This window comes from Pipistrellus hanaki (assembly GCF_964339955.1).
Source record: "Pipistrellus hanaki genome assembly, chromosome: 11".
Taxonomy (NCBI): Eukaryota; Metazoa; Chordata; class Mammalia; order Chiroptera; family Vespertilionidae; genus Pipistrellus; species Pipistrellus hanaki.
In genome coordinates, this window is record NC_140513.1 from 27,022,114 (window position 1) to 27,048,676 (window position 26,563).

Below are 26,563 nucleotides of genomic sequence, written 5' to 3' on the forward strand. Positions count from 1 at the left end.
GTGCATAGAGTGTTGGCCTGCAGATTGAAGGGTCCTGGATTCTGTTCTGGTCAAGGGCACATGCCTGGGTTGTGGGCTCGGTCCAACGTGCAGGAGGTAGCCAATCAATGATTCCCTCTCATCATTGATGTTTCTATCTCTCTCTTCCTCTCTGAAATTAAAAATATATATATTTAAAAGTTCCCCAGGTGATTCTAATGTGCAGCCATCATAGTTATCTTCTAATATATCCAACAAGCTTGGTTTAGAGTCAGGGAGAAGGCTGGAAGGACAGATTGGGTACTTGACAATACTTACCTTTAGAACAGCTTCACTATATACCTCTCCACAGGCTTGGGTGCATGAAATGGAAGGGTGGCCCGCCAATGTTATATCTTTTTCTAATGGTTTCTTTATCCTGGGACAAACAGGCAAATTTGTTTAAGGGATGGGCCTCATACTTGTGTCATCATTAGACTGACCATTCTTACCTGTCTAGAACTCCCTCCAGTGTGGAGCCCTAAGGAAATTGTTTCTCATATACCTGTTCCCTTGGCCCCACTTTCCCCAGCCATTTGTTCTTTTGCCCCGAGTTTCAAGAGATTTGGTCCTCACGATGTGTTTGTCCCTGGAGATTAGACCAATTCAGTGGGAAAGGAGAAAACACTTAAGAGGAATCCCCTTTCCTTTGCTCTGGTGTCAAATCACACTCTTCACCCTGGAAGAGTATAAGGCACTGCTCTATCCTAAGGTATGTTTCCTAAGAAAAGCAGAAAGAAGTTTCTTGTTAGTCAACATATTATTGCCATTGATACACTCCATCGATAGTACATACAAAGTTGTACAAGAAGGAAGCCCAGCTGAGATCAAACTGGAAAGTTGGTATAAATTATGAATATCTGACACAGTTACCCTCATAAACATTTATTGACTCGAAACAACAGCACTTGCAAACTCAGATGTCACACTTTCACCGTCTCTCAGGTGTCGTACTAACTAAAGTATCACCTGTGTGTTTGCTCAAGTGTCACTCTGCGGTATCATCTTCAAGTGTTATCCTCAGAGATCACTCTCGGGCTCACTCAGATAGGGCCACCTGTTACTGGTCTCACCACTGGCAGCTTTATTTTATTTTTTATCATTTCCTTGGCTATGATTGGTATAGCAGAGGCCACATAGCAAGAACCTCCCCTAAAAGAGCCTCAGTTGTATATACATTGCCTATCTTACTGACGTACTCATAAGCCTTCTTTGATATTCATACAAGAAACTTAGTGATTGAATCCTTATAACCAGTCAGAGCTGGGTCCCAGTGCCATGTATCTTTGAGTATACCTTTACTTTCCTGAACTTGAAATATATACAGTGGTGCCTCGCATAAAGAACGCCTCGCACAGAGAACTTTGGACAGGTTTTTCATGAAACCATCGGCCAAAAAGCAGAAAATGGATGAACATGTGCAAGATTCGGTAGACTCTACTTAGTCTGTCTTAAAATTTAAAAAAATGTGTGTTTTTTTTAAAAAAAATTGTTTTTAGATGTATCTAAATAAAAATAATAACAAAAAATTTATCTTTTTTTATGTCATCTTAGCATATTTTATGCTACAGAACGAATTATTTTTTTTAACATGTATTGTTATGGGAAAACGCGTTTCACATAACGAACTTTCCGCATAACAAGCTTGCTCCTGGAACGAATTAAGTTCGTTGTGTGAGGCACCACTGTAGATGATAGTAGATGACTGGGTCTAGTAATAGATAAGGACATTAGATAACATACATGAAATGTTTACTGTGATGCTAGTTCAGTTTGTCATATCTATTATTCTTATTAAGAAATCACTGATTGTTTCCAGTACCACAGAATTCAGCAGTTGCCTCTACTTTTTATTGTAGCAGGTCCCCATTTCACTACTCACACGTTTTGTTTAAAGTTCCTAGATTTAGAAACTTGTACTATAGACTTCAATTACTACAAATACTTCCTTCAGAAGAAAGAATTTGAGAAGGGGGGCGGGGAAGGGAACCTAGTATTTTTTACAGTGATTGCACTAATTGTGCTCCTAGACTTTAAAAAATATGTATATTTTTATTGATTTTAGAGAGGAAGACAGAGGGAGAGAAAAATAGAAATATCAATGATGAGAGAAAATCATTGGTCAGCTGCCTCCTGCACACCCCATACTGAAGATTGAGCCCACAACCTGGGCATATGCCCTTGACTGGAATCGAACCCAGAACCTTTAGCCAGCAGGCTGATGCTCTGTCCACTGAGTCAAACCAACGAGGGTTACTCCTAGATTTATTTTATTTTATTTTTTATTGATTTCAGAGAGGAAGGGAAAGAGATAGAGAGATAGAAACATCAATGGTGAGAGGTATTGAACCTGGGACCCTTCAGTCCATAGGCTGATGCTCTATCCACTGAGCCAAACCAGCTAGGGCTAGACTTTATTTATTTATTTATTTGTTTGTTTTTATTGATTTTAGAGAGGGAAAAAGAAACATCAATGTAAGATGAGCATCAGTGTGAGAGAAATATTGATCAATTGCCTCCTGCATGCCCACAACCAAAGCATGTGCCCCCACCCAGAGTCAAACCAGTGGCTTTGTGTGTGTGTGTGTGTGTGTGTGTGTGTGTGTGTACCAACTGAGCCACACTGGCCACAGCTACTACTAGACTTTTATTTCCTCCAAGTAAATTGTCTTTCTTTTCTCTCTTTCTCCCTCCCTCACTTCTTTTTCTTCCTTTTTTTTTTTTTTTTTTTTTAAATATATTTTTATTGATTTCAGAAAGGAAGGGAGAAGAGATGGACAGAGAGATAGAAGCATCAATGAGAGAGAATCATTGACCAGCTGCCACTGGGACCAAGCCTGCAACCCTGGCATGTGCCCTGACTGGGATCGAACCATGACCTCCTGGTTCACAGTCGATGCTCAACCATTGAGCCACGCGGGACAGGCTTTCCCTTTACTTCTACTGGGGAGCCCATGGAATCGCATGTTGATCTTATTTCCCCACGAAACTGATTTATTTATATTTATGAAAATAGTTTAAGTTTTGGAAGTTTACATGGAAATGTTAGTTCTTTAGTATCTTTTTTAAAATGAATATTTGTTGAAAACTTACTATGTACCAATCATGGTACTAAGTGCTTTACATGTATTATCTTTTTAATTCTCATAAGTAACCTATGAGATTACCATTTTTATAGATAAGAAACTGAGACCCTAAAAATGTAAGTGATTTTCAAGTGTTCATACATTGCAAAAGTTCACACAGTCACGTGCCAGAGCTGGCTTGTGAACCCAGATAGTCTAACTTAAGATTTCAATCCCTTAACTACTACACTTGAGTTGTATGTCATTTACAAAAGTTTGTCTGATGATCTTCACAAACTATCTAGTTTTTTACTCCTCAGAGCTCAGCTGCTTTATTCCACAGTTTCTGAAAGTCATGATGATTTCAAGCTATTACTGAAGCTGAGGAAACTGACCACGGACCAGAAATTCCTTCATGCCTTCCCTAAAAGGCATTTAGTCAGGAAAGGTTGCCTCAATATGTTAGGTTTTCTGAGACGTTACTCATGGGTACCTAGTACCTCATGGTAGACAAAGTGCAGTGAAAAGCCAAGTAAAAAACTCTGTAATAGAACCCAGAAACCAGCCTTTGGGGGTGAACTTCACCACAGAGCTATCCTTTCTGCTTCCTGTCAGTATCCACTGCTCCTGATGCCTCTCAAAGTTCTCCTAGGTCCCAGCAGAAGTATCATCATTACTCATATGTGACAGGGGGCACCTGGCTTCTATCCCTAGACTGTATTCTACCAGTATGACCTTGGATAAGTCACTTAACTTAACCACATGGGCTTTGGAGTCATACATACTGAAAGTGGAATTTGGTTCTGCCACACAACAGCTGTTTGTGAGGAAATCAACCTCTGAGTTTATTCCTCAACTGTAAACTGGGTCTAATAATACTCACCTCGCATTAGGCTGTTGTGAGGATTCTATCAAATATTATATTTAAAGTTGTTCACCTTTTGAGTCTCAGAAATTAATACTCCTTCCCCTATCCAAAATCAGGGCAGCATATTCATATATGGCTGTGTTTTCAATGGCTAGAGGCCAATCCTGAGAATTTCCCCATTCCCAGGGGCCAGAGGCACCTAGGTTAATCTTTATTCCTAATTGGGGGAGGGGAGGCATTGGTCTCAAGGGAAATCATGGGTTTATAGCAAGTGCAATAACTCATCAGTTCCATGTTCCCAGACATCAAGCTTGACTCCCTTTATGACTACATACTTGTGAAACGGGTGGATGTGATCAGTCATTCCATGATGCACATTTCGGTCCTTCGCTTCAATTACTAGAATAGGTGGGAATTATGGGAACTTGCTTTGGAACCAAGTTATGCCCTAGGGATTTTTGTCATACTAAATCCATCAAAGATATTAAAAAATATATGAGATCAAGAAGTATTAGCAAGAATTAGTATTCCACATTATTTTCATTGCTGTTGGGTACTTACTGTATGATTTAGTGTTTGGGTCCCTTTCAACGTGGAGGGGGAAAACTGCAGTGTAATGACAGAGTTACATGTCTGGTCTCTTGGGAGCCAGAGGGCTTTGTTTACTCCTTGGGGAGGTCACTCTATGGACTTTATTTTTTAGGTGATTCTGAAGGGCAGCAAGGAGCGCAGCACCGGGGCCACTGGAGTTAATGCAGACTCCTCCCGCTCTCATGCTATCATCCAAATCCAAATTAAAGATTCAGCCAAGAGAACATTTGGCAGGTGAGCTGAAAATATTCAGGAATTGCATTGTCTGCCTTTTCCTAATGTGACTTTGAAATATGTGCTATCAACAACAGGACATCATGCCACCACAGAGTTCTTTATTTCAAGAATAGAGTCGAGTTGTTAGCCCTGAAATAAATCATTGTACTAAAGTGCCATCAGTTGATTAATCATGAAGTAATGGCCTATTGTTGGTCAACCCTAAGTTATTAAAAGGAACATTGATTGCTTCTAACGTGAAGCACGGTATCAGCAGAGGAAGGGCAGAAAATGCATCTCAGAGCGCTTACAGGCCAAAGAAAGAAAAAGGAAAATTAATCCATCCTGCTTGAAAGAAACCATAAGACAATTGGGTACATTCATTGCTTCTCTGGTGCTATCTTAGCAAACTCTGCCACACTGATGGATGAGCCTATCTCACCTCTGAGTAATGAGTCTTTTTCCCCCCTTCCTTCCTTCCCTTTTTTTTGGCTGGAAAGCAGCCCAAAAGTTTCTGTTTAATTATCTAAGTGGTCTCCTAAGTGATTTACATTGTGGTCTTTTAGCCTGCTGGGAAGAATGTTTTATTAATTTCAATCATACTTTCTCACGAATGATTAAAACCAATGAAAGTGTCGGGTTGAACAGTGCCAGCAGCAGCAGACAGATCAGAATCTTGCAATACTTTTGGAAAACTGACAGTAATGTGTGTTTTTTCCTGAGTATAGGCCAGTGTTGATTTCTTCCGGATGTCACAAAATGCTGACTGATATAAAAATAAACCAACGCTCCATAGAAATCATCCCTGCTGTGTCTTTTCTCTAGGATCTCTTTCATTGACTTGGCTGGCAGTGAAAGAGCAGCAGATGCCAGAGACTCAGATAGACAGACAAAGATGGAAGGTGCAGAAATTAACCAGAGTCTTCTGGCTGTAAGTTGTTCTAAAGCTTTCATCTGAAAATCCTTCTTGAGAGATGTTTCCACTCTTTACATGCAGCCAGAGTGGGTAAGGATGGGATGGAATCAACAGAGCAAGGGCATGCTTTTATCTGGCAATGAATTCCAGGAATGGAGATGGAGGCTGCCCAATCAGATTCTCAGCAATTCTAGGCAACTCTTTCCTACTCTCTCTGTCTTCTCTTCCTGTGGTCACTGCCTGCCAATGAGGAATAGAGAAGTATTTCTAAAATTACTGAATGGTTAACTTAGGGAAGCTTTCTCCTTCTCATCAAGTTTTAAAATTGCATTAATTTTGCAAACATACAAAATTAGAAAAATAATATAATGATCTCCCGAATACTTGTCACCCCGCTTCAACACGTGAAAAATCTACCCAATACTTTTTCCTCCCCTAGTTGAATTATTTTAAAGCAAGTCCTGTCATCATGTTATTTTCCCTCAAATATTATGAGATAATATTTTAATATAATTATACCAGTATCATACTAGAGAAATAATCATTTAATGTTATCTATTATCCATTAAGTAGTATAGTTTCTCCAGTTATCCCATAAATGTCTTTTTATAATTGGTTTGTTCAAATCAATATGCAAGCAAGATACTTTGGTTGATATGTCTCTTTTATTTCTTTATCAGTTCTCTCTTTCTATTTCTGTCCTTATATCAATGTATTCATTATCCTACAAGATTTCCTACAGTCTGGATTAGACTGACTGCATCTCCATGTTGATGTGTAACATAGTACTCTATCCTTTATCGTTTCTATAAAGTGGTTAAGAACTATATTTGTGCTGTTCAGTATGGTAGCCACTAAGTTACATGTGCCATTGAGCACTTGAAATGTAGTGAGTCTAAATTGAGATGTACTCTTACTGTAAAGTACACACTGGATTTTGATGCATATAAAATAACTATTTTTTCCATGTTGATTACATATTGAAATAATATTTTTGGATGAATTAGTTTAACTAAAACATAATTAAGTTATGTATTTAATATTATAATTAATGTGGATATTAGTAATTTAAATTAACATATGGTTTATATTTGTAGCTCACATATTTCTCTTATGAAAGTGCTGATCTAGAGGACTGATCAGATTTAGGTTTTATATTTTCTTGGCAGAAATAATTCATGGGTCATTCTTAGACTTCCTAAATAGGTACATCCTCCATCGCCACAGGAACCCAAGCCTCCTGCTCACTCCAGCTCTGTGGCTGGCCACCATCTTGGTTTGGTTAATTTGCATACTTGCTCCTGATTGGCTAGTGGGCATGGCTTATAGGTGTAGTTGAGTGGTGGTTAATTTGCATGTTTTTCTTTTATTATAACAGCAAATAGATTTTTTATTGCTAGATTATAATCCATTTGTATCATTATTTTCTTGCTCAAATTATCCTAGAACCAGTATATTTTAAGCACTTACTATATGCTAGTCAGTTTAGCCTTCACAACTCTGTGAAGTTAAGCAAGTTCTCTTTATCCCCACTTTATAGTTCAGGATTCTGAGGCTCAGATGGATTAAATAAATTAGCCAAGGATCCACAGTCTCCAGCTAGAAATCTGTGATTCTCATTTTAAAACTATGGTCCAACTCAGCCAGTGTGGCTCAGCGGTTGAGCATTGATACAGGAACCAAGAGGTCCCTGATTCGATTCCTGGTCAGGGCACGTGCCTGGTTTGTGGGCTTGCTCCCCAGTAAGGAGTGTGCAGGAGGCAGCTGATGGACAATGATCCTCTCTCCTTGATGTTTGTTTCTATCCCTCTCCCTTCCTCTCTCTCCAAAAATCAATTTTAAAACATTTTTTAAACTATGGTCCAGGAATCAACTATGAAATTGGGAAGGAATATCTATGGAACCCTACAACCCTCTGGGGCTTGACTGTGCCTGTCTCACGTGGGCAATAGCATGTAAAGGGGCCTGGGAACAAGCCATTCAGAATAGGATAAAAACTTGTATTCTGTGAGATGCACAAAGGTGCCCCTTGTTTCTTATTGTCCTTGGATAGTCTTAGTGTTTAGTAAAATCTACTTTCCATTTCCCAAAGACTCATAGGGCTTGGTGGCCACACTTAGACTTGAGTATTTAAGGGGCAGGTGGAACTCGGGGGCATGGCTTGGTTATCTGTTCGTCCATTCTGAAGATTCTTCCCAGTGCTAAAGTTTGGGGATATTGAATTGATTTGCAACAAAAAAGGACATTGAAACTTCCTTATGCTTTCTTATACCCTGCAGCTTCTTTGATAGAGAGGGCTAAACTGCAGGCATCTATGGTTGCAACCAAGAACAGCCACAGCAAAGCTACTTACCTGTTCTTGGTGAATTCCCAGCTCTGGCACTTCCAAGGAATTCCTTCCTTCCTTTTCTTTACTGCCTTTCAGCGCTGATGCATGATCAGAAATAGATCTTTCCTCCCTTATCTTGTTCCCCACCCTTGCTCTATCTGTTGCCCCTGGAGGTCTGCATATCCAGGTCTCTGCTGGCACTAATGATGTCTTGGGAGCACTTCTCTGACTTGCTTTTTTAGGCCACAGACCCTGCTTTTTTAAAATGAGGAGGTAGACCTAGGTATTCTCAGTTCCTTTCGAGCTCTGACTCCAGAATTTTTCCTGTCCCATTCAGACAACTTATATTTTAATCTACACTTGAGGCTACAGTTGTAGGTGTGTACGTGTGAGCAGAGTGGAGTAGATATTTTCTCTAAATGCTTCTGCAGTTGGGAGTAGTGTGGGGAGAGAAAGGCCAGCTGCCACTATGTAAGTTTAGACTCGGGACCTGTGGGAAGGTCTGTGGGTTTGTCTGTACCGTACTGTCAGGGCTATTTACTGCTTTTAAGTTGGGGGCCCTTATCTAGGCACAGCCAGCATAATGTTTCCCAGTCTAGCTTGATTTTTCTTGTTGATCAGGAAACAACCAGGGCATTTGACTTTTTGGAGAATTAACTCTCGTTTGAATATAAGAAAAATCTGATCTGTTGCTCTCTCGTTGCATATGATTTTTGATGTGCTTCTTGTTTGCAGCTGAAGGAATGTATCCGAGCACTGGATCAGGAACACACCCATACTCCCTTCCGGCAAAGCAAATTAACTCAGGTAATGCTAAATGTGAGTTTTGAGTTTGTTCTGATTCTCATTGTTCCTCCTTCCATTCATCTGTTCATTCAGCGGAGCCTCCGCTGCCAGTAAGGCATGATGCTAAGCGTGGCAAGGGGTGGGGAGAGGAGGAATCACGTTCCTTCCAGAATTCTCACGTATAGGAGGAGAGGGAGCACACTCAGGCATAGAAACTTGGAGTAAGAGGTAGCCAGGCTCCCACAGGGGTAGCAAAGCTCTTCTGGCCATCATCCACAGCTTTCCGCTTATTTCTAAGTACGTAGGGGTACTTCCTTAGCTGTAAGACTTAGACCAGTGTTTCAATACAAAAACTAATGGCTGCAGTTAAAAAAGAATGATAGAGTTTTTTTTTTTTTACCTGTATTGATAGGAAAGATGATCAAGATCTATAATTTAAAATAAATGAGAAAAAAACTATACAGAAAAGTGTACATTTGTTAACTGATTATTCTGAGAGGTAGAACTATATATAGGTAATTTTTTTCTGCTTTTCTGTCACGAAAAATGTGCTTCAGACTTATTAACAGAAAACACCAATAAGACAGCATCTGTAATTGCTGCGGAGTCTGCCTGGTGCAATCACTTGTGAAGACAGTGTGGGTGCCCCTGGTTCCTTTCTCCCCTAGTCCTGTGCCACTAGAGGGCAGACTAGGTGAAGGGCGTTTTAGGTGAAGATTGTGTTCAGGAAGAAGTTTTAACTAGACTAGCAGCTCCACAGGGGCTGGAGCAGACCCTGTAATAACATAGCTACTTCTTAGGCAGAGTTGGTGATTTAGGATTCAATTGTGTCTTACCAAACCTTTCAGCACTAGGAAACCCTTCTTAAAGGTGATTGATTAGTCCTCATCTCAGAAAATGTGTTCCTATTTACCGGTAGTTAAAATAATAATAATTCAAACAGTACATACGAATACAAAGAAGACGGGAAGGGTACCAGAAAAATCCCACCTCCCAGTGACACTGCTGAACATTCTCCCACACATCTCTCTGCACTTGTATATGAAGATCCACCTGTATCCCCAAGTTCCTCAGTGGTTAGAGTTTCGGCCCTGAAGACTGACAGGTTGCAGGTTCGATTCCGGTCAAGGGCACGTACCTCGGTTGCAGGCACCGTCGTGGTTGCATGCGGGAGGCAACCTGTCGATGTGTCTCTCTCACGTCAATTTTTCTCTGTCTATCCCCTTCTCTTCCACTCTCTGTGAAAATCAATGGAAAGCATTTCCTCCTGTGAGGATTAACAATAAAAAAGATCCACCTGCAGAGTAATGGAATCATACCTTTTCCCTTCTACAATAATTTTAGGTCTTTCTGTGTAGCTAAGTACATCATTATTTTGAATGATTGTATTGAGTTTACAGTTATCTAGTTTGTTCTGTTTATAAACTCTTCAATTTGCCAAACCAGTGTGTGCATTTTTTACATTTTCATACATATTTCCAAATGGCTCTCCCAAATGCTTGTACCAGTTCATGGTACACAGTACATTGGCAGTTTAGCAGTTTATAAGAGCCCATTTCCCTAGGCCCTCAGAAAGAGTCTTTCTTAATCTTAAAGGTGAAAAGAATATTTGTTTTTATAATAGTTTATTTGCTTTTCTTTTTTATTAATTTTTATAATATTTTTTCTATTTCAGAGAGGAAGGGAGAGGGAAAGATAGAAACATCAATGATGAGAGAGAATAACTGATTGACTGCCTCCTGCACACCCCCAACTGGGGATCAAGCAACCTGGGCATGTACCCTGATCAGGAATCGAACCATGAACCCCTCGTTCATAGGTCAAAGCTCAACCACTGAGCAACACTGGTGGGCTGTTTGCATTTCTTTAATGGTGAAGGGAATACCTTTTTTTTTTTTTTTTTGTATTTATTAGTTGTGTTTCTTTTGTGAATTGCCTTTTTGTAGACAGGGGAACTGGGGCCCACTGTCCTGGATACAATGGTCAGTATGCCCTTTGTCAGTTGATTTCATTGGCCTACCTTCTGTTTTGGACAGGTCCTGAAAGACTCTTTCATCGGCAATGCCAAAACCTGCATGATTGCCAACATCTCACCAAGCCACGTTGCCACTGAACACACTCTGAATACCTTGCGCTATGCTGACCGGTGAGTCCTTCTCAGGTGGCAGGTCATGCACACATGCGTGTGTGACTCTGTGTGTGTGTGTGTGTGTGTGTGTGTGTGTGTGTGTCTGTCTGTCTGTCTCATACACACACAGACACAGAGAACTGACCTTGGGGAAATGATACTACCATCAGGGATTGTGCACTTGGTCATTTGAAAACTGTGGTCCGGTAGGCCCCAGCATTTTACAAATGTGACTGTGACAGAGGAAGGTGACACATTGCCTTTAAATGGCTAACGGGAGATGAAATATTTTTCTGGAGTAGAATCTTCTCGCTAGCCTCTGCCCTAATTATGAGAGATATAATACATATTACTTGTCAAGGCAGAAACACTAAGAACAAGTGGTTCTCAACCTTTCTAATGCCACGATCCTTTAATACAGTTCCTCATGTTGTGGTGACCCCCAACCATAAAATTATTTTCATTGCTAGTTCATAACTGTAATTTTGCTACTGTTAATGAATCGTAACGTAAATATCTGTGTTTACCGATGGTCTTAGGCTCTACAGCAGCCGTTTTCAACCTGTGGGTCGCTAGCAGGGTTGTAATATTAGTAGGTTCCCTTGAAGGAGGTTTCTTTTATTACATGGCTTTCCTAATGCCAGCACACTAGCCTTGCTAGAAGGAAGTGGCTACTTCACAAACTAGAAGATGCGTGATGATCCAAAATTGTTTCCATAAAACCACTATGTCTTGAAGTTCTCCCCCTTGTTTTCATTAACCAGCTTCAACAGTTATGAACTCTAAGGTGGTATTGTTTCCTAACTCCACCCAGTCCCCAAATCATAGCCATCGTATTAATTGCTTGAACTTTATCATTAGGAACAGACATTCCTCTCAGTGCTCAGTAAAGGAAGCTGGAAATAACCCTTCATCATAGGGGATGTACTGAGTACAATTGAAAAAAAATTTGAAATAATTTTGGTTAAAAAAAAAAAAGAATAGAAAAAATACAATAGAAACAGTCTCTCCCATTCAAAGTAATCTGATAAATTATTGAAAATAAATATGAAAAACATTTGTTTTATATGCTCAAATGAGGCCTAATTTTAGGCAATAATCTATGCACTCGTAGAATAATGATGATTTTATTGCTTAAAACTTCCTGTTTTAAAATTTCCACCTCTCCACATACTAGAAAAATGTTGCTAAGCAGTCCAAAAATAAAGTTCCAGTTGGACACCAACAGGTATATCAGAAGAGAACTCTGTGACAGGAGTGACTTTGGTCAGAGGCAGAGTATATTGGAAGCATTTAGTATTGATGACCAAATTACCTGTAAGACTTCTGACACCAAGGTTTCTAGAAATATTTTCTAGGAGGAATTTTTGTTTCTCTCTTAATGAAACTAAAATAGCTCAGATTTTAATAACAAGAATAATCTGGAACCATTTAGACTTGCTGTGGCACCTGCCAACCTATTCTTTGTACAGTATGCGTGCCCTACTGCAACACCTCAGCAAAGGTCCATCCATGGACACAATTCAGGTCTTGCTACATCTCTTTGCTTAGCTGTGTTAACTGCTAGCCTTGCTTCTCAGACTAAAAGGAATATCTAAATCAAGTTTCAGTGTCAGATTTACTTCCTGGTTTTCAGAAATGGTCAGAGGGGTCATTTAGCCCCCATTGAGGATTGTATTAAAATCAAAGCAATGGAAAAGACATTTTCCAGGAGCCCCCAGGCAGAAGTACTGCTCCCTCTTAGAGGATTTTAATGCGAATCTATTATACAAACCAATCACCGGAGAGTTACATTTTTACTTGAAGTCTCCTTGTAATTCCTAATTTTTATACTGTTTGTGTTAAGTATTACAGAGTAAGAGACTTTAATCTTGGCAACTGAATCCTAGCAGAGAACTAATTCTGGATTTTTCTATGTTCTCCTAAATTTCTCTGTGGAATAGAGAAATTTAGGAGAACATATTTCTCTATCTGGGGTGATTTTGCCTCCCTAGGAACATTTGGCAATGTCTGGAGACCATTCTGATTGTCGTAATTGGGGAGAAGTGCTACTGGCATGAAGTGGGTGGTGGCCAACGATGCTGTCAAACATCCCACAGTGCACAGGAGCCCCCCACCCCACCAACAAAGAATTTCCTGGCCCCAAATATCACTAGTGCTAAGGTTGAGAAACCCTGGGAATAGATAGGTCATTTTCCCCCTAACTAATATTAACACAAGCCTGTTTATTTCCATAAGGCAGTGGTCAGCAAACTGCAGCTCAGGAGCCGCGGTTTGCTGCTCTGTTGACTAATGAGTTTGCCGACCACTGGTAGACTAAATGTTACCGTTCAATTGGAAGCTGTGAGGATTAGGCAATTGTGGCATATTGTGTTCAAAGAGGTAAAGGATAGTATGACATGGTCGGCAAACGACGACTCTCGAGCCGCAGTTTGCCGACCACTGCCATAGGGCTTTTGCTTCCTGAAGTGTCCGGCAGGTTTGAGGGAACTCATTTTCTCAGAAGGCTGAAAGTGGATGGTTTTCAGGAAAAGAGGCCACAGTTTGTGGAACGGTGAGTGGGTGGGTGGGTGGGTTGGCCCACCTTCAGGAAGCGTGGAGTGGGCCCTGCGTGGACGTAGTGAAGTCCTGGCACTGGCTCCTCTGACGGGACTGTGTGATTTCTAAAACGTCTGATTATGGAATGTTGGGTGCATGTTTACATCCTTAGAGAAGACAGTGATCCTTTTTGTTCAAGTAAAGAGGGCTCCCAGTCTTTGTAAGTCTTTGCTTTGGTTTTATTTCCCTGAAAGTTGTAGAAACGGTATTATAAAACATGAAGAATCACATTTAACATAAAGTGGTCCTTTACAGGGTCAAAGAACTAAAGAAAGGCATCAGATGTTGCACTTCAGCTGCCAGTCGAAATCGGACAACTGGAAACGCTTCTCCAAAACGAATTCAGAACTCCCCTGTGGCCCTGTCGGGGGATAAGTGTTCTCCCAAAAAAGTCAAGCTGGGGCTTCAGCAGTCACTCCCGGCGGCACCCGGCTCCACAAGAGGGAAGGCCCGTCCTCTGGCCAGCCACTCGCCAAACGTCCCTTTCACTTCTGTGCCCAAAGGCTCCGGTAAAAAGGGCAGTTCCAGAGGGAGTCCTCGGGAGTGGGTCCTTCAGACCAGCCCTGTCAAAGGAGCTGTGCAGTCTGGACAGCCAGCCAAAAAAAGGGAAGAAGAGCCGGCTTCGTTGTGCTGTGAGAAAAACCAAAGCGGCAACAGAACTGCCCTCGGGTGCGGAAGCAGGGCCCCTGGCCCAGGACTAGACCTGGTGCACGGTAAGCTGACCAACAAGTGCAAGAAAGTGCAGACTGTGCAGCCAGTGCAGAAGCAGCTTGTGTCACGGGCTGCGCACTCCTCTGGCAATGTCCACCACCTAGCAGAGTGCAGTCAGGGCGGCAAGGGGGACACGCCTGCTGGGCCTGCTTCTGAAGCTTGGACCAGCATCCCTCCACATCAGAAGGAGAGGGAGGAGCATTTGCGCTTTTATCACCAGCAGTTCCAGCAGCCACCTCTCTTCCAACAGAAGTTAAAGTACCAACCACTAGAAAGGCTCTTATGCCAGTACAGGCCCCGAGAGGGGCAGCTCCAGAACGAGACCCCTCCTCCCTTGCACTCTTATTCTGAGAGTCATGATGGAGCCCAAGCTGAGGACCTTGATGACAGCGATTTCAGTGAAGATTCCTTCTCTCATGTCTCCAGTCAGAGGACCACGAAGCGCAGGAACACCCTGGAGAACAGCGAAGGCTCCTTCTTCCTTCATCAGAGAGAACCAGGGCCTGAAAGGCGGCAGAGTCTGCTTTTCAGCCCCAGGTTAGAGGGTGATGAGAATTTAACTGGAAGCTGGATGTACGCCAGGAATCCCACAAGCCACAGAAGAGCAGCAGGTGATCACGGCCACGGCCCAAGTAAAGTGCCCTTGGACTGGAGCCAAGAGGAGGACTCTTCCTCCTCAGGGCCTTCTCCCAGGGACACCCTGGCAGAGAGGCCTTACTGCTCACAGGGAGACTTTGTTTATAACCTGAAAAGGGGCAGTGGCTCAGCCTCGGATTTCAAACAGGATGCCTTCAGAAGTGACGATCCTGGACAGGCCGAGGGCAGCTCACCAGCCCTGAAGGAAGAGGATTTCACTTCCTCACTCTCCCTCATTGCTGTTGCTGGGTCCCCAGACCAAAGAGACACAGATGGCATACCTCTGAAGGAACTCGGTGAAGCCAGCCTAAATGTGGCAACCAGAACCATGAAAACCAGTCATCCTTTCCGAGGAGAAGACTCTCAGGAGGAGCTGGGCATGTGCTCTGACTCTGCCTCTGGGCTGATGGCTCCCCTCACTGTGTCCCTCCTGGAGAACCCCGACGATGAGGGCCCTCCTCCCTTGGACCAGCCAGCCCAGGACGGGGCTACACACAGCCTAGCGGGCACAGAGGGGCCAGCTGTGGGCCACACAGTGTCATCTGGTGACCAAGAGGTAGTCCTGCCAATGTCTCTGACAAGTGGGCACCTGTGGCTCTCATCATCTCCCCCTGACAATAAGCCTGGTGCTGCTCTGCCAGCCCTGTCCCCATCACCCATCCGTCAGTACCCACCTGACAAGCTGCCCAGCAGGGAGGCTGACCTGGGAGAGGGCAACCAGAGCAGAGGGACTGCACTTCTCTCCCTGAAGCATGTGGCTAGTGAACAGCACGATGCCAGTGCCGAGGAGGCAGCACTGAACAGTTCCCAGGGTTTCTCAGGAAAGCCCTTCCCCACCATACATGCAGGAGGACCCCACTGTGAGCCTGCACCCACCGCACAAACAGGAAGCAGTGGTGTGGCTGAGCAGCCCTGGGTTCAGGAGAGAGAGCATCTGGCAGGGCTCGGTTGGCGGGAGCTGGATTTGTCCATAGACTCCATCAAGTTGCCCTGTTACAGTGAGGACACTGCGTGGCTCAAACATAGGCCAGTCCGAAGGTGCTTAGGAAGGCCAGGCTCTCCCAAGACCGCCGGGACACTGCACCAGCCCACCCTGGGGCACGCACAGTAAGTCGGACTCTCGCCCTGAGACCTGAGCTCCTTTGGCACCCTCTCCCACCCCCGTTTAATGTTTTACCTATTCTGGGAATGGCTATGGTTAGCTGTGTCAGAGCTATACTGCAGCCAGAGAAAGGCTTTGTTCAGCTTTTCAAGGAAATCTGTCTAGATGCACCTGATAGGAATAAAACGTATTGGAGCAGGCCTACCAGGGTGGGTGGACCCTCTGCCTGGGAAAACAGATGTGAGAGGGGAGGACCTGTCCCCATAAGCAGGCCTATGGCCTCTGGTGAGATCAGAATCCTCTTCGTTCTGTTGGGTCTGTGGTCCCAGAAGCATTGCCCAGCAACCCATTAGCTGTGGTGTCGTGCCCTCAAAGCTCAGGTTGGGTACCTCCCAAGGTAGGGAAAGTAAAAATGGGGTGGGGCTGTCATTGTGCTGCTTGCCCCAAAGGATACTGTGTGTGGATGGTGCAGCAGAGATGCGATAACAGCCTCCGAGGATGTGAAAGAAAGGAGGTGGAAGATCTAGCAGACGGCCTCACAGTATCAGAAGCCTCAGAGCTGGAGGGCAGGGTGAACAAGTACTTCCTTTAGAGGATACAGCCCTTTGTTGGGGCTCCTGTTACCTAGGCCAGCTGTCTGTCTGCTACTCGCAGATGCTCAGGCCAGGGCTATGGACAGAGGCATACAGGGGAGGGGGGCCTGCCTCTCCTTGGTAGACAATCTGGTTGTCTCCATGGTCTCTACTCATCACTATGGTCTGGCAAAAGGCAGATCCCCTGGCTTCTAGGTCAAATACTCATGTTTTGGTCCTGGACCCCCCAGAAGTAGAAATGACAGCAGGCTAGACAGCAGGCTCTACCTTGTGCCAAGTATGCCAGCTGGAGTGGCACTACCTTGATCCTTTCTGCAGAGAAGCTTAGTGTATCTGGGAGGTAGGAGACAGCTCTAGAAGCCCCGTCTCTCACTGGTATTTCCTAGTCTCTTGACAAGTCCTGAGAACAGGTGAGAGGGGAGAAGGTCGGGTGAGTGGGTCCTTGTCAAAGCCTTGACCACTTTGGGTAGCGCCAGCTCCTGGCTTGGAAATGGGGCTCAGCTCCTAAAAGCTACCCAGGAGAGATGGGAGGCCGAGGTTCACAGCATCCCCTCTGGTGTTCCCAGGCAGGTGGTCATCCGAGCACACCAGGAACAGCTGGATGAAATGGCCGAGTTGGGCTTCAAAGAGGAGATGCTGATGAGCCAGCTGGCTCCTAATGTAAGTGACCTTGGCTGGACACTCAGGGGCTGGTGGCCATTAGTCTGTAGTAATATGATGGTCAGCTTTGTTTGCCGTGGTTAGATGTGGGGTAGGGGTCTGCGCCACACGCTAACCATTGTTGAGGCCTCGGGCCTCCTCTTGCACTCCTCTGGGATAGCTTCAGGGAGTACAAGGACAGGCGGGAGATGATGCTCCACTCCCCAGTCCCAGTCTAAAACGTTTCTGGCCTCTACCCTTCACCGTTCTGCCTTCCCAGTGGCTTACTTGGGGCCCTCCTTGTGACAGTAACCGTGAGCCACATGCAGACTAGTACTTCTCTGCAAAAACACCCGCTACCCTGAAAAATACGTCTGTATATAAAGTGTCCCAAATGCAGAGAAGTGGGACACACCCTGTGCCATAGGAACTAAGCTGCAGGTTTTCCAGCTGGAGGGCCTGGGCTCTGAAGTTTTCCTGCAAGAAAAAAAGCAGGTCTGGGAGAGGTCCAGCAACAGCACCATTTGTCCTTTGTTTCCTATCTCAGGATTTTGAAGATTTTGTCACCCAGTTGGATGAAATCATGGTTCTGAAGTCCAAGTGCATCCAGAGTCTGAGGAACCAGCTGCAGTTATACCTGGCCTGCCATAGGCTGTCTGAGGCCCCTGAGAGGACAGTGGTGTCTTAGAGCAAGATCCAGTATGGGATGGTGGGGGCAGCCCGAGCCTGCGCTAGGTTCTCAGGGCTTGAAGGGGCTTCTGCCAGATCGTACGGATATCAGAACCCCCTCCCTGGTCCTGCCCATGCCTGCCTCTCCACAGCCACGCGGGGCCTAGGCTGGGCCCCTGCTCCTCTCTCAGGGACAAGCCTCTATCCTTCAGTTCCAAGTACTGGAGCATCTTAATGTGCCTCACTTTTCTTTGAGGCTGGAAGAGAATTTGTCTTACTAACCCCTTGTCTGTAGAAACACACGTGACAACCCTATAGATGTTTCTGAATTTGAAACTAAGAGTATGGGTGGTCAGTGGAAACCTACAGGCCAGAGGTTACAAGCTGGGGAAGATAACATGCTCAGCCCAGGAGCTTTATCAGGTGGGTTCTGTGCCTGTTGTTGAGCCAAAAACGAAAACATTGATACTAGTGGGGCAGGGGCAGGGGCAGGGTGAGCTCTGCCCCATTATTTGGGGGTTAAGTTGGCTTTTGAAATGTAAAATGAATAAACTTTGACTTGCTGTGTCTTTCTTTAACAGCAGAAGATGTGAGACAGACTTTATGCTTTCGGTTCTCCCTTTCTGCAATCCAGTTCTTTGTCCATCTCTGCCTTTTGCTGGGATGATCAGCCTTTACAAGCCCCAAAAGCCCTCATAATCCTGTTGGCATTCCCTGCCTCCAATCTGAGACTCCTCACCCACCACACCCACTCATGGAACAGTTGAAGAGCTGGTGGTTCTCAGGCAAGTCCATCTCCTAGCTTACCTTCATCCAGAAAACCCTGCTCTACTCCCCCTTCTCAAAATAGCCTGTGTTCAGTATCTTGGCAATGAGTATTTTAGTCAACAGTCTGAGACTCTGAAGCAGAATTTTTACACAGTCTTCTGCTTGCTATCATTTTAGCAGGAAGAAGCTTAAGACAAGAAATGCAAAGTGGCCTCCAGGTGGCCATCATTTGCCAAGGCCACCATGGGTCAGATCAAGATTCGTGTGTCACAGCCTTGGCCCTGAAAAATTATACTGTGAAAGTTTTAGTTGCTACAGATAATAATTTTTAATGGCTTTAAAAAGGGGGCTTAATTAATTTTTAAAGGCCAAAAGAAGAGGGGCTAGCTGGCTTTCTGAGACTATAGCCCTGCTACCTTTTGTCAACTTGTCAACCTCTGGCCACGCCTGATCTGACCACAAGGGGGCAGCCTCTTTCCACTTTGGTGCTTCCTGGCCCAAAGGCTCTGCAGTCCCTTAAGTGATCACTAAAAGAATTAAACCCACCTCCACCCAAGAGCACAAGAGGGACTATAGGACAATTTTAGGTAAAAGAAGAAGAAACTTTAGGGATAAATCTAGTTCTGTCAGCTACAACAGCACCACTGAGAGAGCTGGTGCAACAGTTTGCATCCAGTCCTACCTGTGGCGGAGTCCATAAATGGGATCACAGGAAGAAGGACTTCTTCCTCATTTCTGGGTAAATTACCCCAAAGGCCCAGCCTGTCTCACCTCAACAGCCAGTCTCACAGGAAGGCATATGTCCTTGGTCCAGAGACCAAGCTAGGTCAGGTTTAAACAGGTCTTCCTCTCGGCCTGCCTTTGTGAACCAAAACCAGGGCAAACTGGAGGGCCAGCTCCTGGGTCCCACAGGCCCCTAGAGTAGGAAGAAAGTATTGAAGTGACAAAGTGGTTAGGTCCTGTTTCATCCCCAGCAAGCAAATCTAAGCAGGAAACTCACACACACGTAAAATAGCCCTTAGCAATAAAGGAGTTGATAGCGGGACATACTTTTTAGATTTTTTATTAGTTTTCTCTGAAGAATCAAAATAGTTATTAGCAAATTACTTTAGATTCATCAAGACTGTATATCCTTCGTATTTAGATATTTAATGATGTACAGCATAATACAAAACAAACCAGAGACTGATTTCTATGACTAGCTGTTATTCATTGTGTCATCCTAGAGCAGGGGAGAGGCTGTTCTCCAAGGAGAACTGAGGTGGAGTTAGTGCTGGGCAACTAAATCATAGCCCATTTCTCCCCAACTCAGTGTGCTGGGAAGGGGCCAATGATTTCTTAATGTGACAACTGTTTCCTAGAGCAGGGGGCTCTAAGATCCTGGTAGCCCCCAGAGGATTGTGGTCCAATCCAAACCCAAAGAAACAGGCGGGGTCAGGGAAGCATGGTAACTGCCTAGCAGAAGAGGCAAACTCAGGGCCCCATGGGGAAAAGGGCATTCTTTGCACCTCAGTGACATTGCAGAACCAGTGTAACACTAAGAGACTTTGTTAAAAGGGAGGAAAATAAAACCCTGGAAGAACCTTTCAATTGCACTCAACCTGTAGTACAGTTCAGTCCACCAATGCGGGGGAGGGAAGCAACTAGCCCCAAAGCAGCACTGAGTCTGGGCCTCCTGCCGCTTGTCCCTGGCTCCTTTTGGCAGCCAGCCCAGGTTTCAGCTAAGGGCATACGCCAGAAAAACCAGAGGCATCTCTGGGGGGCCGCGGTGGGAAGGACACTTCTCAAAATACAAATATATTTAATACAGAAGGAGCCAGGACGGTTCTAAGGGCATTCACATGCCCAAATATTCCCCCATTTCTCCCCAGCTCAGGGCCTAGGCTCATAGAGACTGGCAGACAGTCTCCACATCTGACCTTCCACCCCCAAAAGAAAATCTGGACATGTGCCCCTTCTCCTTCCCCACAGGTGGGCTGCTCAGGGCCTCCTGCAGGGGTGGTTCCGTGGCAGGGTTTAGGCAGGGCCTGGTCTCAGCTGGCTCCGGCCCGAGCCATGAGGTCTTCCAAAGCATTGTCCTGGTCATTGTTGTGTAAGAGCAGAACTTCCTTAATGTCTTTCAGTTCAAAACCCATTTCCTTAAATTTGCTCATTAACTGAAGAAACTCCAGCATCTAAGGGACAGAAGAGAGTACAGATTAAAGGAAGGGGTCTGGCCACACAGCGGAGTGGAGAAATATACGTGTAGGGGGCTGTTTGGGGGGGTCTGTATCCTTCACCAGCCATCTGAGCCTCTCTGAGGTCCCCTAGCACAGTGGTCGCCAACCTTTCGGACCTCACAGACCACCAGTGGTCTGCAGACCACCGAATGGCAACCGCTGCCCGCAGGGTAGGGCTATGGAAGAAGCTGGGACCGACAGCTTGATGCCACAGTGCCAACTCTTACTAACCTTTGTTCCAATCCCACCACCCACATTCACAGTTCCACCAAGGCAATTTACTGAACCCAGAAGCAGACTAGGCAGTGACTAACAATCTTCCTAGTCATCCAAAAGTACGCTTTGTAAGTCCAGATCACTTTCTCCTTCCCTTCTCTGGAATTCCAGATATCGTCTTCAACCCAACGTTTCACCTGAGCCAAAGCTAACGTATCTGGACATTTCGGAAATTCTGTGCTTCAACTGTCTCTGCTTGCAGTCACTGGTAGGGAAAGGGTACTGTGGGGTGAGGGGAACCCGATTATATTGTTTCTTCTTTCCAGAGGGCACGAAGTTTCCTACCTTTTCCTCTGAGCACTGGTGCATTTCCAGAGCCTCTTCCACTAAGAGAGGGTCGAAGCCCTTCTCACAGAGCTGTCCATGTACAAAGAGATAGTCGAGAATCTAAGGCGGGGGGGAAAAATCAAGAAGTCTAAGCACCTACTGCCACTCCTATTTGTTTCCCACGAGTCTTACACAAGCCAGCAAGTGTGACATCTCCCAAACCTGGCTATTAGATCCTGGACAGGACTTGATTTTGTGCCTTGAACTGTATTCAACGCAACAGGACCTCAGTGACTATCTGCTGAACAGACGGGCACACCCTTCTAAACATGAGTAGCCATTTTTTAAACGAATTCCTGTCATAGCTGACTCATATCTCCTAGAACAGTGGTTGGCAAACTCATTAGTCAACCAAGCCAATATCAACAGTATAACGATTGAAATTTCTTTTGAGAGCCAAATTTTTTAAACAACTTCTAAGGCCACTTCTTCAAAATAGTCTTGCCCAGGCCGTGATATTTTGTGGAAGAGCCACACTCCAGGGGCCAAAGAGCCACATATAGCTAGCTTGCTAGCCGCAGTTGCCGACCACAGTTCTAGAACATAAACTCCACAGCCTGGGCAGGGTATTCCTCTAAGAAATAGCTTGAGTCATCATATGTAGAATCTGAGCAATAAACTGATGAATGGAGTGGCTCCAGAGACATGGAAGTATGGAACACGGTGTGGAATCTCCGGGAGAAGGCGTGGGTGTTGTGTTCATATATGCATGGCCCTGAACACAGAAAATGGGGTGGTGAGGGCCTGGGGAGAACTGGAGGGGGTCAATGGGGAGGAAAAGGGGGAACATATAGTAATCATTTCAATAAGAATTATTTTTAAAAAGAAATGGCTCAAGTCAGAAAATGCATCTAAGGTTTAAGACTCTGGTACCCTATTTTGGAACTCCCTGGGCAACTATGACACGATAAAAATTTTTGGAAGAAATCTGACCATAACTTAACCCTAGGATGCGCTCTCAGGAGGAGCAGAAGAGGGAGAGGAGTTGGATAATAGTCCAACAGCTCCAATACTCCCAAGATTTTCCTACAGCCTAGGTTCCAGAGCAGCCCCAAAGCAGAAACACTGCTGCTGTTTCCCCCAAGAAAGTGCCTGAGTCCCCCAAACTCACAGGAACAGACATTGATGCTGTAAGTCTGAGGGGCTCCGGACAGAGGCAGAATACTACTTCAGCTCCAGAGGACTGAACATCTCTGGCTGATCACACACCACCTCACTTTCCCTTCCCCACCAACCAAATGCTCACCTGCTCAATATTCTCTCCTTTTTTCTTCATGGCTCTCAGGACACACTCAAAGGAGTAGCCCATGTTGACCACCGTCTCCACACACTGCCGCTCACTGGGGGACAGCATCTGCAGTTCAGAATAAGCCGGGGGACAGCTGGGAGTGTTGGGCACTTGTGACATTGAGAAATTAGGAGGTGTGGCCTAGTGGAGGAGAAACAGGATCAAGGCAAGATGTGGACCCCAGAAGACATGTTATTGAAATGACCCAGTTTAGGTGTTTGCCACTTTTGACTCTAATCAAAGCCCCGGTTGAAGCAGACTACCTGGGAGAAAGGGCCAGGTTGCTGGGCAGACGTCCTGAAGAGGAATGAAGAGGGGTAGGGGAGCTCCAGCTACGGAGAGAGAAGCTGGCAAGACATAGTGCGGCTGTCCTCTACCCCACCCCACCTTGCAGAATGAGAAAGCATGAGAATCACATGCCCATCCATACCCAAATCCTCCAAGCCTCAAGTTCTGAGACTGCCCACAGGACTGAAGCCCAAGCTGGCTGCTATGGTTTCTTTCCAGAGCTCCAGAGTCTGGAGCTGCCTCTTCCAACAAGGTCTCTATCCTCATTTCTTTCACTGGTCTGCTCACACATGGCCAGCTCAGGGACCCAGAGCTTTGAGGGTAGTCCATCTTTGCCCCACACTATGCTTCAATTCCCTGCTAGAGCTGCTGTCCTTACAGAGCCAGGGCTGAAGGAATATTAGCCACCCCAGGCTGTGCCTCAAGGACTGGAATGTGGAATGCTCTGACTACAGGCAGCCTGCTCCCTGCCACCCCGTCGTACTAACCCGGCCTTCGCTGTTGGACAGAATCCCACAGCTAACTCCTCCCATCACTTCTGACAATGACTCAGGCCCAAGGCATGAAGGCCAAAGGACCAAACTTCCATGGGAACAAGGTCACTAGCTGTTCTGCAGTTTGGCCCATCTCCCAAGAACCACGAAAAATGTTTCAACAAATGTTTCTTTATTTTTTATGTGGTTATGGGGTTAGGAGACAGGGAGTCTGCTGTCCTACAAGCAAGTTCAAAATTATAGAGCTAAAACCAGATGCTCTTCTCAAAGTCAGCTAGAAAAAGCCAAGATTACAGGCCTCAAAATCCATTGTTTCCACTCAAGCATTTAACCCACAGGCACAGGGCTCAGTCATTAGGTTATAGGAGTCAATACACAGATCATGGGGACTGGATCACACTAATCTGGCCACTTTTGCACGCCCCAAGATTGTCTCCCCAGGGTCAGACTCTGCCTGGGCACCAGAATACCAACAGCCAAACAGTATTTTGATCACACTGGTGGCACAGTACTTTTCACATCAAACTATATTAATGTGAGCTCCCAGAGGTTAGTTACCAGGCATTTCTGAATCCTGGGGGCCTCGCTATATGGGCTTGACACATGGTCTGATCATCAGTTGAAAAACGGAAGTATATTAAAATTTCATTTTAACAGCAAACTAACACTGATCCTCCCCAAAGCCTACTAAAATAATAAAACAATGAAAACTATTAACCTTTAATGTCAAAGAAACGAAACAGCAGGGAAAAATCTGAAGCTAAAAGGCAATTACAAGTGAGAGACAGGAGAGGGGTTCAGTATTTGGAAGCAAGAGGTACTGATGGAATAAAGCAAGAGCCCAAAATGAGTGCTCAGAGCAGTAAAAACCTCAGGCAATAAATACCTTTCCCACCCATCTTCACCCTCCACAGGAGGCAGAAGGTTTAGTCTCTAGAAAATGAGAACCAAACAACAAAAAGGTTAAGACACCAGGCATAGCATACAGCAGAGAGAGACAAGAACCAAAATGGGGATTAAATAAAAGTCGATAGAAGCCTTACCCAAGCTTCCTTAGCCCTCAAGCACAATTCTCTGGAGAAATAATAGCAGCCACAAAGACCTCCACATGTTGACATTTTGTAGAGTTCCCCTCAAAGCCAATTAACTTTCAACCTATAGTGAAGTTTAACTATTAGCACGAATAGTGGGAAGAGACACTGACTAGAGTTAAGTCAGGCAGTTTTATACTGACTCAGAATAAAGGCACATTATAAGCTTGTTCTCTCAAGATGATCCCATGGATTTCTCAACTATTAAGGTTAGTTTATATAAGCACTAAAACATGAAGTCAAAATCTGAAAACTAAGACCCAAACATTGGGCCTAAAATAGCCAACAAGAACCAAATTCCAGGAATACTTCCCTGGGAGTTCCTAAGGGAAGTGAGTGTACAGCCCTGTTGACCACACCATCACTTCCCTCTGGCCTCGAGTCACTATCTTAGAGAAAAGAGCTTCTCTCACAGAGAAAGGTTCTCATAGTGGGTTTCAAACACTTATAACTAAGAGAGAGGGCCAGGATGGAAACTAGGCTTTGCTCCCTGAGGGTAAGGGTCCTGACTTCCTTAGAGAACAGTTTTGTTTCTTTGGGCCCTTGAAGGTAGCAAGTCCTCAGGCCAGCAAGAAACAGTGCCCCTCCCACCCTAAAACGAATGGATCTAAAAGAAACTTCACCATCAGATGGATCAAAGAATGATGAGTATTCTGGTTTGAGAAAGAGCTGTCACTAGTTCATCTAAATGGTTGCTACAACTTTAAGGGGAGTATCTGAGGAACCCTAATATTTCCCAGAGTGCATTTAATTTCTAAAATATACAGTATATTGCCCTAGACAGTTTGGTTCAGTGGATAGAGTTCCACCTGCAGACTGAAAGGTCCTGGGTTCAATTCCGGTCAAGGGCACATGCCCAGGTTGCAGGTTCAGTTCCCAGTAGGGGGTGTGCAGGAGGCAGCATATCAATTATTCATATTGATGTTTCTATTTCCTTCTCCTTTCCTCTCTGAAATCAACAAAAATTTTTTTAAAGAAATACTGTCCTGGGGAGCCAACAGAGTGCCCCCTAAAGTCTCCTCTGAGGAACTGGATTTCTCTTTAAATTATACACAAACACACACACAGTATATCATGAAGGAGTACCCTGCTGACCACAGCCCAATAATGAACCAGGAGGAATTAGTACAAAAGCCCATTCCTAGAAGGTAGCACCAGAGTACTTGTGTAGTTTTTTTGTGTGAATCCTCTCCAAAGGATATTTTTCCATTGATTTTTAGAGATAGTAAAAGGGAGTAGGGGAGAGACAGAGAGAGAAGAATCAATATGAGAAAGATATAACAACTGGTTGCCTCTGCAACTGAGGTTATGTGCCCTTGACCAGAATTGAACCTGGGACCTTTTAGTCCAAGGGTGGACACTCCTTCTACTGAGCCAAACCAGCTAGGGCCCATGGAAATTTATCAGCAGCAGTGAGCTGACAATAGAAGCACTGACACAGAGACAATAATTTACCAAGATTGCTATTGCTGGGAACTTACTCTCACTGTGCAGGCCAAGGCTCATCCTTTGACCAACTAATAGCAGGCCTCTTATGGTGTCTGAGAGATAGCCCAACAATACAATCAGGCTCCTTTCTGGCTCTAAATACTGTCTTTGATAGGCTGTCATTTTAAGAATCTGTGGACTGTACAGCAGAAAGTTCTTGGACTTCCATGGTTTCTATCCTAGAATGCAACAATGTATTATTCTGTGTTGTCGAAACAACCACATCAAGAGCTAAGCATACACTCTGTGACAAAGTAAGCTCACCGCACATGAAACTTTTGTGTATGTGACAAAACCAGATTTTCTAAAAGATGATACAAGATGCACCTCTTTTATCAACCCATACTTCAACATTAAATCTAAATTCCCACCTTCCCCTCTCACTCCCTTTGGAGAAAACTGCAAAATTCTTAGCAGAGAAAGAAAAAAAGGAATTGCACCATTAAAACCATTGGGTTT

General features: G+C 44.6%; 2 protein-coding genes across 9 annotated transcripts in view; one reads left to right on the plus strand and one right to left on the minus strand.

Annotated features, from left to right (window-relative positions):
* KIF24 (kinesin family member 24) overlaps positions 1–26,563 on the plus strand; it is a 62,327-nt gene that overhangs the window by 30,400 nt on the left and 5,364 nt on the right. For 4 of the 5 annotated variants that reach the window (XM_084897945.1, XM_084897943.1, XM_084897946.1 and 1 more), the window contains 7 exons: positions 4,655–4,776; positions 5,584–5,689; positions 8,739–8,810; positions 10,826–10,935; positions 13,771–15,969; positions 17,124–17,217; positions 17,744–20,560. In XM_084897945.1, coding sequence (XP_084754071.1) covers positions 4,655–4,776; positions 5,584–5,689; positions 8,739–8,810; positions 10,826–10,935; positions 13,771–15,969; positions 17,124–17,217; positions 17,744–17,884 — 2,844 coding nt within the window. In that variant the 3' untranslated portion in view covers positions 17,885–20,560. Of the gene's footprint in view, positions 1–4,654; positions 4,777–5,583; positions 5,690–8,738; positions 8,811–10,825; positions 10,936–13,770; positions 15,970–17,123; positions 17,218–17,743; positions 20,561–26,563 lie in introns of those variants that run through there. The other variant, XR_014796231.1, reaches the window with a different exon arrangement.
* UBAP1 (ubiquitin associated protein 1) overlaps positions 19,689–26,563 on the minus strand; it is a gene marked incomplete at its 5' end in the record, with an annotated part of 36,192 nt that continues 29,317 nt past the window's right edge. For 3 of the 4 annotated variants that reach the window (XM_084897992.1, XM_084897991.1, XM_084897989.1), the window contains 3 exons: positions 19,709–20,807; positions 21,414–21,515; positions 22,702–22,884. In XM_084897992.1, coding sequence (XP_084754118.1) covers positions 20,667–20,807; positions 21,414–21,515; positions 22,702–22,884 — 426 coding nt within the window. In that variant the 3' untranslated portion in view covers positions 19,709–20,666. Of the gene's footprint in view, positions 20,808–21,413; positions 21,516–22,701; positions 22,885–26,563 lie in introns of all 4 variants that reach the window. The other variant, XM_084897990.1, reaches the window with a different exon arrangement.